The 15,230-nt window shown below is 39.6% G+C and overlaps 1 protein-coding gene and 1 long non-coding RNA gene across 13 annotated transcripts in view; one reads left to right on the top strand and one right to left on the bottom strand.

Annotated features, from left to right (window-relative positions):
• ABI3BP (ABI family member 3 binding protein) overlaps positions 1-15,230 on the bottom strand; it is a 746,713-nt gene that overhangs the window by 507,593 nt on the left and 223,890 nt on the right. For all 12 annotated transcript variants that reach the window (XM_069757702.1, XM_069757705.1, XM_069757707.1 and 9 more), the window contains exon 2: positions 8,108-8,287. In XM_069757702.1, coding sequence (XP_069613803.1) covers positions 8,108-8,287 — 180 coding nt within the window. The remainder of the gene's footprint in view (positions 1-8,107; positions 8,288-15,230) is intronic.
• The window catches only part of LOC138670410 (uncharacterized), a 92,853-nt gene that overhangs the window by 8,785 nt on the left and 68,838 nt on the right, over positions 1-15,230 (top strand). The window contains exon 2 of the long non-coding RNA XR_011319328.1: positions 13,477-13,524. This is a non-coding gene — a long non-coding RNA (uncharacterized lncRNA). The remainder of the gene's footprint in view (positions 1-13,476; positions 13,525-15,230) is intronic.

The raw sequence follows: 15,230 nt of genomic DNA, 5'->3' as shown, positions 1-15,230 counted from the left end.
CCGCACCGGAGCGAGGAGCAGGTAATTATAGCGCTGCGCTCCCCTTACCTGCTGCGGCGCGGTCCCTGCAGTCCCTGGCTTCTCCGGCGCTGCAGCTTCTTCCTGTAATTGAGCGGTCACATGGCACCGATCATTTACAGCAATGAATATGCGGCTCCTCCCCTATGGGGGTGGAGCCGCCTATTCATTTCTGTAATGAGCGGTGTCATGTGACCGCTCAGTACAGGAAGAATCTGCAGCGCCGGAGAAGCCAGGGACTGCAGGGACCGCGCCGCAGCAGGTAAGTATGATTACACGGCCCCCGCTCTCCCTCCCCTGCTGACACCCGGGTATATGACTCGAGTATAAGCCGAGAGGGGGACTTTCAGCCCAAAAAAATGGGCTGAAAATCTCAGCTTATACTCGAGTATATACGGTATATAGTATTCATTATGATAACTAGCACAATCATATCATTAACTCAAAACTGAAAATAAAAATTAAACAACAACCACAAGATGGATTTCATCGACCAAGGTCTGTAGGTTACTGTGCACAATCCTGCTGACAGGTTGCCTTTAAGTATATTCATTAGTGTAATGCTCAGGGCAGCATATTGCTCTATTTGATAAATTGCAAACCTAAAGGCACCCAAGACTTTGGTACATTGTATAGCACCTACATCTACCTAGTTCTAATATCTTAGACTGTGTTTCCACGGTCAGTAAACGCTGCGGGTTTGACGCTGCAAACAGCCACAGCATCAAACCCGCAGCATCCAGATGTTACCGCATAGTGGAGGGGATTTCATGAAATCCCATCTCCACTATGCATGCAGAGAAGCATGCGGCAGACCTACATACACGCACATGCGGTGTGTCTTTATAGACCGCAGCATATCTAATTATGATGTGGAGACACTCTGTCCCCACAGCATAAATTTCCCATAGACTATCATTAGAACAAGATTCTGCTTCGGAGGTGGAAATTGGCCCCCTTGACTTTTGGGCTCTTGAACGACCGGACTGGTAGCACCAATGATATGTCCATCTTTGATAAGTAGACCAAACCAGGCACAAGAAACTAGAGGACTACATATAACTGGAGCAATAGATTCTGTGACCTGTAACTGTACAATAATATAGCCATGCTAGGTGGTGCTGACAAAGCCAATTGTTACATTTTATATATGTATGCAATGTATAAAAAATGTCATCCTTAGGCCCCTTTCACACATCAGTTTTTTGCTATCAGTCGCAATCCGTCGAATTTTGATAAAATGGATCCGGCGACTGATGCCATCGGATCTGTTTTATTCTCATAGACTTGTAATAGCGAAGGATTGCGATGGATTTCCTCACGTCTCATCTGTCGTTCGCCGGATCCATTGAAAATTGTTTGCCCGGCGGCTGGAGACGGTAATGTTTTTTGTCTCCGTCAAAAAAACGGACAGCGACGGATCCATCGCCGTTCGTCATTTGCTAGAATGGAAGCCTATGGGCACTGGATTCGTCAAATGATGGAATCTGGTGACGGATTTGTTTTTTTTTTTAACTGAGTATGCTCCGATTTTTTTTTAGGATCCCTTAGCCAGACCCCCTAGTTGGATCCGTCGAAAAAAACGGATCCGTCACGTCAATTTTTGTCTAGTCAACGGATTGTGACTGATGGCAAAAAACTGATGTGACTGACTTAGATAAAATTTCATGCAAAGTCATTGGTAGTAAGTTACTGAAATTAAAACTCACTGTACCGAAGGAAAACACAAAAAACTAATACAATATAAAAAATGTACCTGAGAGAATTTTGTCACATTTACCTCAGAAAAGGAGTTTTCTGTGCTCAGTCTAGTTTCTGAGGTGATCATGTGGTGAATCTAAAGAGAACAATTGCCCTGTTTATACTTAAGATGGATGCTCTTTTGACAATCTAGTGTCAAAATTATCACAATATATTTATGTTACAGGGGCAAAGAGAATACAATTATATATACACACATATATATATATATATATATATATATATATATATATATATATATATATATATATATATATATATATATATATATATATAAAATACACACACATGGCAGGACAGTCATGTGCAATCCATGGATCTCAAATAGTGTAGCATGCTACCTGACTAAAAATTTGGATTTTTAGAAATACAAGCTTTTACTCACTTTGCATCATTTGTTGTTAATGTACTGCTGTCTATGGGAGCATAGACTTTTGTGTGTCTAAGGGGAAGCCCTACCTGAGCTGTACTTTACCTGAGGAGAAGTCAAGACAATAAGAAACATATTATGAGGCTGATACATCAACGTGTTTACCTCAGAAATCTGTCAGTAAGGGCATTTTTTGCTGTAATTTTGAGACCATTGCATCATAATGCACAACATAACTATGGCTTGTACCTAAGCTTCTGTCACAGTTCAGTTTGAACAGCAAATGATCATGCCTGAAAGGACCTTAAAGGGGTTGCTTACCTTTGAGGGTTTTTTTTCACTCAAAGGGGTTGTCTGACACTAACAGTGAATTTCATACTATATGTCCACGTATTTAATGACTATCCATTTATGAATACCCAGGATGGGAGGCGCAAGTGAATTATCAGAAGTAAGAAAACAGCACAGGAAGTTAGAGTGGAGTGGGAACAGTAGGCATATATAAGTAAAGCATATTGGAAAATGGATTCCATTAAATAAACATTTAGGATTAACTTCAACTTTGGTTTTGAACCATCCCCTGATTTTGTATTAAATCTGTACGTTATCCGCATTGCAATCCTTTTTTATACATAAGCAGTGAATAAACTTTACAAGACCAGAAACAGTTTCCTATGTAAATTGCAATTTATCTGTGAAAAGTTATATGGATGAACTGCATTAGATCCGATTTGATAATGTGAGATTATCTGAAGGCCGGATACAGACAACTGTAATAAAACGCGGGTCTGTCACATCTGCAAATTTCAGTTGTGATGGGCTCACTTGTAGCTGCCCGTCCACATAGTCGGTAAGTGCAGGAGCTGATTGATAATTACATGTACTAGACTGCTGTGTTAATCGGATAATAATAATGCATGCTGTGATTTCTTTCCGTGCAGATCATTGGTCTTTGAGGAACATCAGCCATGCGCACTAGCACACTGGCTACAATGGGTCCATAGGCTCTTTGTGTGCGGTCTGTGGTGCACACGGACAGCACATAGACTCTGATTATATGCTCATCTGTATAAGCACATTGAATGGAAAATGATTTCAATCATATCCAGTACATTTTATGCACTACAACTTTAGCTGTTTGCTAACTGCATCATCAGTCATTTAATAGCTTGCAGGTGACTACAGAAAGCGAGCCAGCTGGAATTTCCGTGTTACATATCCATAAATCAAAGTACAATGTACAAGATTCTGAATGGAAATAATTGGCATTTTTTGCCAGTGTTAAAGATCCATGGTCTCCTGCTGTTATGGTACTTTTTTCAAGTGTCAGTAGTTAATCCCTCAGTAATGATCACATAAGTACCATATTTGTCCAACTACAAAAATTAGTTTATGTTCTTTTTCATTACTATCAAGAGTCAGTTTAGTTCAGTTTCATAACAGCAGGTTGCTGACCCATGCACTATTCTATATAATTTGTAATGAACATTCTAAAGCAACCATTGCGGCCTGATTATCTGCACTGTACCTTCAGGACACTGTGTTAAGGTCAGCAGGTCAGTCACTAATCTTTCGGGAAAGTAGCAAATTTAGATCAATGGACATGTGATAATTTGATATGCCTGCAGGCATAGAGTAGATAGCAACATGCCTCATACTAACTTTGTAACCTTAAGCGATTTAATTTCAATCATCCCCTCTATCATTATGCAAAGGGTAGATACAGATGTTTATGTGCAACGAACAAAGATCTAAGGCTCACCAGAAAAAGGTCAAAACAAAAATGGAATCCTGCAATCTTGGACAGGTCAAGTCTTGAGTAATTTATAACTGGTCTGTTGCAAAGACATTTATTTAAGAGCATAGCATGGATCTTAGTCTTAACCTGCCCAGGACAAAGCATGGATCATCAAGGCTAAGCATGTGTATTTGCTTTGAAAATATATTATTTCTTAGTAATATCGCAAATGTAGTGAATACATAGTCAGTGTTGTTTGTTTTTCCCTCTTACAATATAAAAAATGAAAACTTTATTCTCATTCTGGAAAGTTGCCCAAACAGATCTGACTTCTGTTAAAAGGTAACCCCTGAATCCATTAATAGTTAAACTTGCATAAATAACACTTCTTCTAGTAATCACAACAGTGTCGGGGAGACAGAGGCTTCGGAAGTGATTTTCATTTGCAGGTGGAATAAAAAATAGATTTTTTTTTCAGTAATGGAGCAACAAATTTCATTAGTAAAGATATAGATTTCCTAATGTTTCAAAAACCTTCATGCCCGTAAGTGGGAGGGGGGAGCTTTAGTTTAAGTAAAGCATTGTAAATCCTTTTGGATCCTGCAAAAGGTAAGTACTCAGGGCCTATGTGAAATTGTCATATTCAAGAACAATAAATGGTGCTACACTACTCCCATACACCATTTTGTGAAAACATGTGTTGCTGTGTATTGCAACAACACAAAAAAACAGGAAAAAAAGGCAAATTGGACATAATTTCACACTAAACGCCAAAAAATGGTGTAGACAAAAGTGTTAGCACCTTTCCAAAATTGTGTAAACAACTTTGTTTCAAGCATATGTGATGTTCGTTCAAACTCACCTGTGACAAGTAACAAGTGAGGGCAATATGAAAATCACACCTGAAACCAGAAAAAAGGGGAGAAGTTGGCTCAATCTTTGCATTGTGTCTGTGTTTGACACTCTAAGCATGGAGAACAGAAAGAGGAGAAGGGAACTGTCAACAATCTAAAGGTTACAAATCCATTTCCAGAGATCTTGATGTTCCTTTGTCTATGGTATGCAACATAATCAAGATGTGTATAACCCATATCACTGCAGCTTATTTCCCTGGACATGGACAGAAGAGAAAAATTTATTAAAGGTTGCAATGCAGGAAAGTTCGGCTGGTGGATAAGCAGCCCCAATCAAGTTCCAAAGAAATTTATGCTGTCCTGCAGACTCAGGGTGCATCAGTGTCAGCGCGAACTACTGTATCTTGACCTTTGAATGAAATGCTATGTCAGGAGACCCAAGAGAACTGCATTGTTGACATAGAAACATTCAAAAGTTAGACTGCAATTAGCCAAAATGTACATGAGTAAGCCAAAATCCTTTTGCAAAAGCTTCTTGAGCACAGATGAGACCAAAATAGAGCTTTTGGAAAAGCACAACATTCTACTGTTTAGAAAAGAACACCGTACCTACAGTCAAATATGGTGGGTGTTCAAAAATGTTTTGAGGTTGTTTTCTGTTAGGTTGGATACACCTAAATAAAATGGAAATGGTTGGTGATATCAACTTCCTGTTTGTGGCACATTAGTATATGGGAGGGGGAAACTTTTCAAGATGGGTGGTGACAATGGTGGCCATTTTGAAGTCGGCCATTTTGGATCCAACTTTATTTTTTCCAATGGGAAGAGGGCCATGTGACACATCAAACTGATTGAGAATTTCACAGGAAAAACAATGGTGTGCTTGGTTTTAACACAACTTTATTCTTTCATGAGTTATTTAAAAGTTTCCTCCAGAAACAATTCTGCTGGGTCCCTTTTGCTCTGTCAGTTCCACCTGTCCCTGTGATTCCCTCAGATGTGAAGTGAAGAACTTTGGCTCAAAAGAGAGATCTGGAGAGTCTGCTGAAAGCATATTCGCCCCTGCCATTTTTGAGAAGAGCCTCTGCTTGTCTGGACACAAAAAAGGGGTGGCGTAAGGGGGGGTACTGTCACCTCAGTAACTCGCATGCCTTCTCTTCATGTCAGGTTGACTCACTGAGTTTGTAATTGCGAGGATCTGATGTTGTGGGTTATAAAAATCACCTAGGCAGGTTAACAATGCAACTATCTTTATTCTATACATCCATGATTGTTCAACAAATCCATGTAGATGGCCAAAATACAATGTCCTCAGTCCACAAGTTCCCAATCTGAGAACGGTACTTCCACTGGCCCCATTCCAGGTGATACCCACTGTCTCCCAACTTTTGGATGGCCCACAGCTTTTGGTATCTCCAGCCGGTATAGTGTGCAGTCTCAGCCTATGTTCCTCCTAATGATGGATATCACAACCTCTGCTCATGGATACCCCTCCAGCCGGCAACCGATCTCCAGAACTCCATAGACCATCCATCCATCCCATATTGGATCCTCTCACTTCAAAGTCCCTCCAACAACTGCCTGATTCAACTCTGTCTTTTTCTCCATCCTCCTTAAACATTTTCCTTTAGATCACAGAACAAAGCATATTCCATAGCTGGGACTGTATGTGAGACCTCCCATCCTGACGGCTCCCTTGGGTCTTCTATCCCCAACCACACAATGGGCCTAGGTTTGGGCGTACAATCGGAGTGAGACCTTGATACAGATGAGATTGATAGAGTCTGGCCTTAGGTTTACATAAGATCTAGCCTGCTTGCCTTCCTCTGATGGCTGCCACTGAATCGAAACATTGATTCCTGAGGATGAATTGATGAGCAAGCAAATAACTAATAAACATCAAGCAAATTAACTATTAAATTACAATAATATTGATGTAACTGGTACTCCGTGCTGGAAAAAGTCTCTATGTCTTAGAGCTGTTGACTCCGCTCCATTCATCCCATAGTCTTTATTAAGCGGCCATATCTCCACAGTAACCTACAGCATTGCTGCATCTGTATCCTGTTTCCACATGGTTATAGATGGGCACAGCCAGATTCTGCAGGAATTTAACCCAGCTGTGTCCTTGAGGGTCGGGTTCCCCAGCCAATCACCAACCAGCAAGTGCTATATCAAGCATCTCTGGACTCTACACTTTTGCCTAAGCTAAGTTTCCAGTTTTCTACTAGCATCTAGTTCCCAGTCAAGGAGTTTTGTTGCTTATCCCTCCCATTACTGACCCGGCTGGTCTTCTTGCCCTGTCTTATCTCTCTGCTCCTGACCTCGGCTACGTATGTATCCTGAACCAGTGCTGCGTGCCCCGACCCTGAACCTTCTGACTACGCTTCTGTCTCTCCCCTTCTGTACCTCGTATATCTGCTCTAACCATGGGTCGGAGTGGTATCTGGTTTCTATCCTGTGGCCCAAGGCTATCCTAACTATCAGAGGTGCTAGTGAAGGCCAGGTAACCCCTCCAGGGTAAGACCGGCCAGTTGCACAGTGGGTCCAAACCCTCCAATGCCTGTGTTGTGTATGAAACAATGTGGTTTGGAGTCAAGCTGGCTACATCATGAATAACAACATAGTGATGAAGAAATCAAACTTATTTTGAAGGCTTACTTAATTGTCCAATAAAACATAACTTTAGTTGTAAACTTTCTACTTTAAATGCGGCTATAAGTGCAAGATGTGTAATATTGTCTGAGAACACGGGTGTCTATAGTCACTTCCACAGACCACGGGTACAAGGGATGTAAATGATTAATATTTTTCTATCCAGCTGCTCAAAACTAAAGCAGCCCAACCACAACTTTGCTGAGAGTCACAGCTTTGGCAACATGCATGACAGAAAAAAATATTTTCTGCTACCAAGGAAGGTCCCATGACATAATAATGCTTTACAGAGCAGTCATCAAATAAATGAGTGGAAATTGAACTATAAAAAAATGATGGAAAACAGTTTCTACCCCAAGATATATCCATCTTTATGTTTACACCTTACAGCTTATACACACAAACTTTAAATGAGACCAATCTATTTCTCTTACAAAACAGTTGGTTTTGAGAAGTCAAGTTATTCTGTAGAGTCATATTCATGGTCAACTTACTGCACATATGACAGGTATTTATCTATATGCAGTTTTTTAGAGCTCAACAAGCACCACTAACTCATTTTAATATTAAAAAACCCTTTTCATTGCACCATACAAATCCTATTACTTGTGATTAGCATAATATACAACCAACTTCCTTGGGAAACTTTGTCCTATGGCAAAATACTATAAATGATAGATAATATATTTTCATTAAAAAAGAACAACTTACCAACATCTGTTATATATGACTTCCCATTATCTGGCCATTGGATATACTGGTTTGAAAAGTAATTGCTACCATATCCCAGAATGAAGCCTTCTAGCTTGATATTTTGGTTTGGCCGGTGAAATTTCATTGTCAGTGTATCACCAGTGATGTTAATGTGGGCCTTCATGTTAAGTTTTTTCACTGCAAGAAAGACATGTACATTAAGGTTAATATATAACGACAATGCTAATACTTACATGTAACAAGTGGAATTACTGCTGTATCTATTGTTTTCCGATAACTGACAGATATTTCTTTTAACCAGTGTCATAACCATGGTTAATGTAAATTTACCATTCAGGAGTCTAAAAAGAGGCATGATGTTGGTAATTGATCTTCATTTGAAATGGTCTTTACTCATATAATACGTATTTTTCATCCAGCATCCACATTTCCCATAAGCACTATTTTGTATAAAGACATATGCTCATAATAGTACCAAAAATCCATACTGCGAAACCATAATCTGTGATTTTATTGTTAAATTGTGTAGTGTAAATATAATAATAAAGCCTTACACAACTGAGGAAGCAACTAGCAAGAGAAATTACATGTAATCGATTCAACACTGGTGAATAAACAGAGAGATAAATGGAGAACGGTCCCTACCCATAAGATCTTACTGGATAGATATTTAAGCATATGTAGGCATCTAGGAACCAATAATGTACCACAATGTGCCTAGAATTTCACTCAGTGGACTACGGAAGATTTTCTTCTCCACAATCTGTGAGACAAGAATGGTGGTCGGCGCTCATAGCAAGTGAGCATTTTTGCTATATACAGGCGATCTGATCATTGCCTTTATGTAGCAGAGTCGATCAGGCAACTGCAGCTTTTAGGCTCCCATGGAGACTTTTGAAGCATGCAAAAAGTAAAAAAATGTTAAAAAATATTAAAAAATGAAAATACATAAATGTTCAAATCATTCCCTTTTTGCCCCATTCAAAATAAAAGCCCTCAAAAAAACCAAATTCATATTTGGTATCACTACGTTCAGAATCGCCCAATCTATCAATATAAGAAAAGAATCAACACGGTTGTCAATCATCGTAATGAGAAAAAAGTCAAAACGCCAGAATTACGTTTTTTTTTGTCGCCACAACATTGCATTAAAATGCAATAACGGGCGATCACAAGGTAGTATCTACACCAAAATGGTACCAATAAAAACACCAGCTCGGCACGCAAAAAATAACCTCTCACTTAACTCGAGATCACAAAAAATCGTTCGATTTTTTTTTAACAAACTTTGGAATTTTTTTTCACCACTTAAATAAAAAAGAACCTATACATATTTGGTGTCTGTAAACTTGTAAAGACCTGAAGAATCACAATGGCAGGTCAGTTTTAGCATTTAGTGAACATGGTGAAAAAACAAACAAACAACATCTATGGGATAGCATTTTTTTGCTAATTCATAGCACTTGGAATTTTTTTTCCTGTTTTCCAGTAAAGGATATGTTAAAATCTAGAGTACTAGACATCAGAATTGCTGCTAACCCATAAATCCCATTGTCTCAAGGATATAACTCTTAGCGTTAGGCCGGCCTCACACTAGCGTGTTTTACGGACGTAAGAGAGGTGCTGAAAATATGGATTGCATACGGTACAATGCTTCTCTATGCCCCAGCTCCTATCAGCCGTATTTTACTGATCCGTATTATACGGTCTTCTACGGCCGTAGAAAATCGCAGCATGCTGCGTTTGTCACCGTATTGCGCAAAAAATACGCCAATGAAAGTCTATGGGGGCCAGAAAAATACGGATTACACATGGACCAACAGTGTGAATAGCGAGAAATACGCAGCGGTGTCCTAGCGAAAAGTCGGTAATTCAGTGCGGTGTACAGTAAAATCACACTGACAGGTTAGAATAGAATAGCTATAATAAATGTCTACACATAGTATAGGGGTATATATATATATATATATATATATATATACAGTGGGGCAAAAAAGTATTTAGTCAGTCAGCAATAGTGCAAGTTCCACCACTTAAAAAGATGAGAGGCGTCTGTAATTTACATCATAGGTAGACCTCAACTATGGGAGACAAACTGAGAAAAAAAAATCCAGAAAATCACATTGTCTGTTTTTTTATCATTTTATTTGCATATTATGGTGGAAAATAAGTATTTGGTCAGAAACCAAATTTCATCTCAATTCTTTGTAATATATCCTTTGTTGGCAATGACAGAGGTCAAACGTTTTCTGTAAGTCTTCACAAGGTTGCCACACACTGTTGTTGGTATGTTGGCCCATTCCTCCATGCAGATCTCCTCTAGAGCAGTGATGTTTTTGGCTTTTCGCTTGGCAACACGGACTTTCAACTCCCTCCAAAGGTTTTCTATAGGGTTGAGATCTGGAGACTGGCTAGGCCACTCCAGGACCTTGAAATGCTTCTTACGAAGCCACTCCTTCGTTGCCCTGGCGGTGTGCTTTGGATCATTGTCATGTTGAAAGACCCAGCCACGTTTCATTTTCAATGCCCTTGCTGATGGAAGGAGGTTTGCACTCAAAATCTCATGATACATGGCCCCATTCATTCTTTCATGTACCCGGATCAGTCGTCCTGGCCCCTTTGCAGAGAAACAGCCCCAAAGCATGATGTTTCCACCACCATGCTTTACAGTAGGTATGGTGTTTGATGGATGCAACTCAGTATTCTTTTTCCTCCAAACACGACAAGTTGTGTTTCTACCAAACAGTTCCAGTTTGGTTTCATCAGACCATAGGACATTCTCCCAAAACTCCTCTGGATCATCCAAATGCTCTCTAGCAAACTTCAGACGGGCCCGGACATGTACTGGCTTAAGCAGTGGGACACGTCTGGCACTGCAGGATCTGAGTCCATGGTGGCGTAGTGTGTTACTTATGGTAGGCCTTGTTACATTGGTCCCAGCTCTCTGCAGTTCATTCACTAGGTCCCCCCGCGTGGTTCTGGGATTTTTGCTCACCGTTCTTGTGATCATTCTGACCCCACGGGGTGGGATTTTGCGTGGAGCCCCAGATCGAGGGAGATTATCAGTGGTCTTGTATGTCTTCCATTTTCTAATTATTGCTCCCACTGTTGATTTCTTCACTCCAAGCTTGTTGACTATTGCAGATTCAGTCTTCCCAGCCTGGTGCAGGGCTACAATTTTGTTTCTGGTGTTCTTTGACAGCTCTTTGGTCTTCACCATAGTGGAGTTTGGAGTCAGACTGTTTGAGGGTGTGCACAGGTGTCTTTTTATACATTCTCCCAAAACTCCTCTGGATCATCCAAATGCTCTCTAGCAAACTTCAGACGGGCCCGGACATGTACTGATAACAAGTTTAAACAGGTGCCATTACTACAGGTAATGAGTGGAGGAAAGAGGAGACTCTTAAAGAAGAAGTTACAGGTCTGTGAGAGCCAGAAATCTTGATTGTTTGTTTCTGACCAAATACTTATTTTCCACCATAACATGCAAATAAAATGTTAAAAAAACAGACAGTGTGATTTTCTGGATTTTTTTTTCTCAGTTTGTCTCCCATAGTTGAGGTCTACCTATGATGTAAATTACAGACGCCTCTCATCTTTTTAAGTGGTGGAACTTGCACTATTGCTGACTGACTAAATACTTTTTTGCCCCACTGTATATATATATGTGTCAGTGAGACACATATATGTATATATATTAATATTTCATACAGCGCTAGATAGCTTAAAAGCCGGTAGGTAATTCAATTGCCGGCTTTTGCTATCTCCTTCCCAAACCCAACATGATATGAGACATGGTTTACATACAGTAAACCATCTCATATCCCTTTTTTTTGCATATTCCACACTACTAATGTTAGTAGTGTGTATGTGCAAAATTTGGGAACTCGAGTCTGGGAAAATATTCTGAAAAGTTCCCAGGCTCGAGTTCATATGAGGACATCCAACAGAGGGCGCATCACCGCTACTGAAGGTAAATACAGGTCATTGACCTACATTCCATTCATTCCCCGGGGGTTTACAGGCAGGAGCACAGCTGCATTAGCAGGCTTCTGCTTGTAAAATTAGTTAACCCCTTCAGATGGATTTACAGCGTGGGACGGGACTGATCACCGGAAGGTATGGAATATGGTTGTTTGTTTTTTTTTTACATTTGTTCCAGGTGACAAGGGTCTTCAGGTGGATTAGCAGTATAATAAAATACTAAAACAACCTGTGTTTTTATTTCATTAAAAGACTTTGTAAGAATGTGTGTGTGTGTTTTTTTGAACCATTTCATACAATTGGATTAATAATGGATAGGTGTCATAATTGACGCCTCTCCATTATTAATTAGGCTTAATGTCACCTCACAATAGCAAGGTGACATTAACCCTTCATTACCCCATATCCTACTGCTACACGGGAGTGGGAAGAGAGTGGCCAAGTGCCAGAATAGGTGCATCTTCCAGATGTGCCTTTTCTGGGGTGGCTGAAGGGCAGATGTTTTTAGCCGGGGGGGGGGGCAATAACCATGGACCCTCTCCAGGCTATTAATATCTGCCCTCAGTCACTGGCTTTACCACTCTGGCGGAGAAAATTGCGCGGGAGCCCACGCCAATTTTTTCCGCGATTTAACCCTTAAATTTAATAGAGCGCTCAAATTTTGCACATGCACACTACTAACATTAGTAGTGTGGAATATGCAAAAAAAGGGGTATGAGATGGTTTACTGTATGTAAACCATGTCTCATATCATTGAATTACCGGCTTTTAAGATATCTAGCGCTGTATGCTATATTAATATATATATATGTGTCTCACTGACATACATATATATATAGAGAGAGAGAGAGAGAGAGAGACAGTATATATGTTTTTACGATTTTTTGAGAACATGGATCAATTGTATGTCCATATGTCGGTTTTGCAAGCCTGCGAGAAAATCACGCAGTACGGATGCCATACGGATTACATACGGAGGATGCCATGCGCAAAATACGCTGACACACCCTGCCTACGGATGAGATACGGACCACTATTTTGGGGACTTTTCTGCATATTATGGCCGTAAATTACGGACCATATTTTTATACGCTGAGTGTGAGGCCGGCCTTAGACGTACTGCATCTAAAGTGAATAGGATGTTGCCTTACTGCTTAGATCTCATTGATAGAGTACATATAAATGCAATTAAATACATGTATCCCAATTGTTGTATTAGCAATACTTTACAAAAAAAAGTAATTGTTGAACTACTAGACATACCTTTCTAACAACACAAGGTTATCATTCATGTTTAGAAGTACCGTACAGTGTGCCAAAAATTGAAATATGCACATTTTTGGGATTTATGAATGACAAATATAATTTTGACTTTCTTTCAGAATATGTAGAAAGCCAAGCAACACACAGTACTGCATCTCAGTTGTCGGGTAAGGAACACTTAGCCTATGTATTTTTTCATTGATTTTCCTTATTTAAATGATAAAAAATCAGTATAAAATGTTGGCTTTGTATGACATTTACATATTTAATATCATTTATAGATTTGCTTGTTCAAGACCAATAATAATAGAGTAAATCTATGAATATAAAAATACACCATTCAAAGAAAACTCGCAGCTCAAGACTTTCCTAAAATTGTACACATGATTATATAAAATAGATACCACATTGCATTCAACTATGTAAATATTTTGGAGTGTTTGTGACTTTAAGCAATGGGACAGGTCCATAAATTGTTGATTGGACATATCAAAGACATTTATAAATCATGCTGACATTTAGACTACAATCTGTTCATTTTACTTATACAATATTAGACATACCATGCTTGTAATGTTATCTAGACTATTTCTGAACAGAAGTATGTATTCCAGGGGATGTACTGATGGATTGACTATTAGGGCATGGACTAAGATTTTGGTTTTCCTCCATCCTGGTTTGGAAATTCATGTGAATTATATTTAACTCATATTGAATTACTTACACGCACTCCTTACTCTACCACTCTTTTGATTTTCCCCTAGAGTAAACATTCATACCTATGCTGTAAGGATTACAGAGAACAACATTCCTGGTATTATCATACTTTGTATTTTTTCTATGTTTCACTTATATATGTTTATTGTCTTTCAATGAAACAATACAACAAAGTATTCTTTTAGTATACAGTACAGACCAAAAGTTTGGACACACCTTCTCATTTAAAGATTTTTCTGTATTTTCATGACTATGAAAATTGTACATTCACACTGAAGGCATCAGAACTATGAATTAACACATGTGGAATTATATACTTAACATGGCACTATAATAACACCCCGCCAACTGTCTGGGTGTTATATTTGACTCTGATCTCTCCTTCACTTCCCATATACAATCTCTTGCCCGCTCTTGCCGCTTACACCTAAAGAACATCTCAAGAATCTGCCCTTTTCTCACCATGGAAACAACAAAAACCTTCACTGTTGTCCTTATCCACTCCCGCCTGGACTACTGTAATACTCTATTAATTGGCCTCCCTGTCACTCAACTTTCCCCTCTTCATTCTATCCTTAATGCAGCAGCCAGGGTTGTCCACCTAGCTAATCCGTATTCAGACGTGTCCGCTCTTCGCCAGTCATTACAGCATACAATTCAAAGTACTTGTTCTCACCCACAAAGCTCTCCACAGAGCAGCACCCCCTTACATCTCCTCCCTCATTTCTGTCAATCGGCCTAACTGACCACTGCGCTCTGCAAACGACTTTTGACTAACCTCTGCACTAATCCGTACCTCCCACTCCCGACTCCAAGACTTCTCCCACGCTGCACCAATCCTTGGAATGATCTACCCCAAGATATTAGGACCATCCACAATTTGCATACTTTTAGGCGCTCCCTCAAAACATATTTGTTCAGAGCAGCCTATCACATTCCCTAATCAGTCAATTTATGTTTGTATGTGTAGCCCATTCACTATCTCCATCTATCCCCCACCCCCTGAAGATGGCTGGACCATCATTGCAAATACATCATTGTAAATACACACCTGTACTTTGCATCTCCCCCACCTCATTGTAGATTGTAAGCTCTCATGAGCCGGGTCGTCTTATTTTACGGTAATTATTGTATTGTTAACATTGTTACTTATGAC

This window comes from Ranitomeya imitator, chromosome 3 (genome assembly GCF_032444005.1).
Source record: "Ranitomeya imitator isolate aRanImi1 chromosome 3, aRanImi1.pri, whole genome shotgun sequence".
Classification (NCBI taxonomy): domain Eukaryota; kingdom Metazoa; phylum Chordata; class Amphibia; order Anura; family Dendrobatidae; genus Ranitomeya; species Ranitomeya imitator.
Note: the sequence above shows the minus strand (reverse complement) of the source record. Positions and strands in the feature narration are given on the sequence as shown.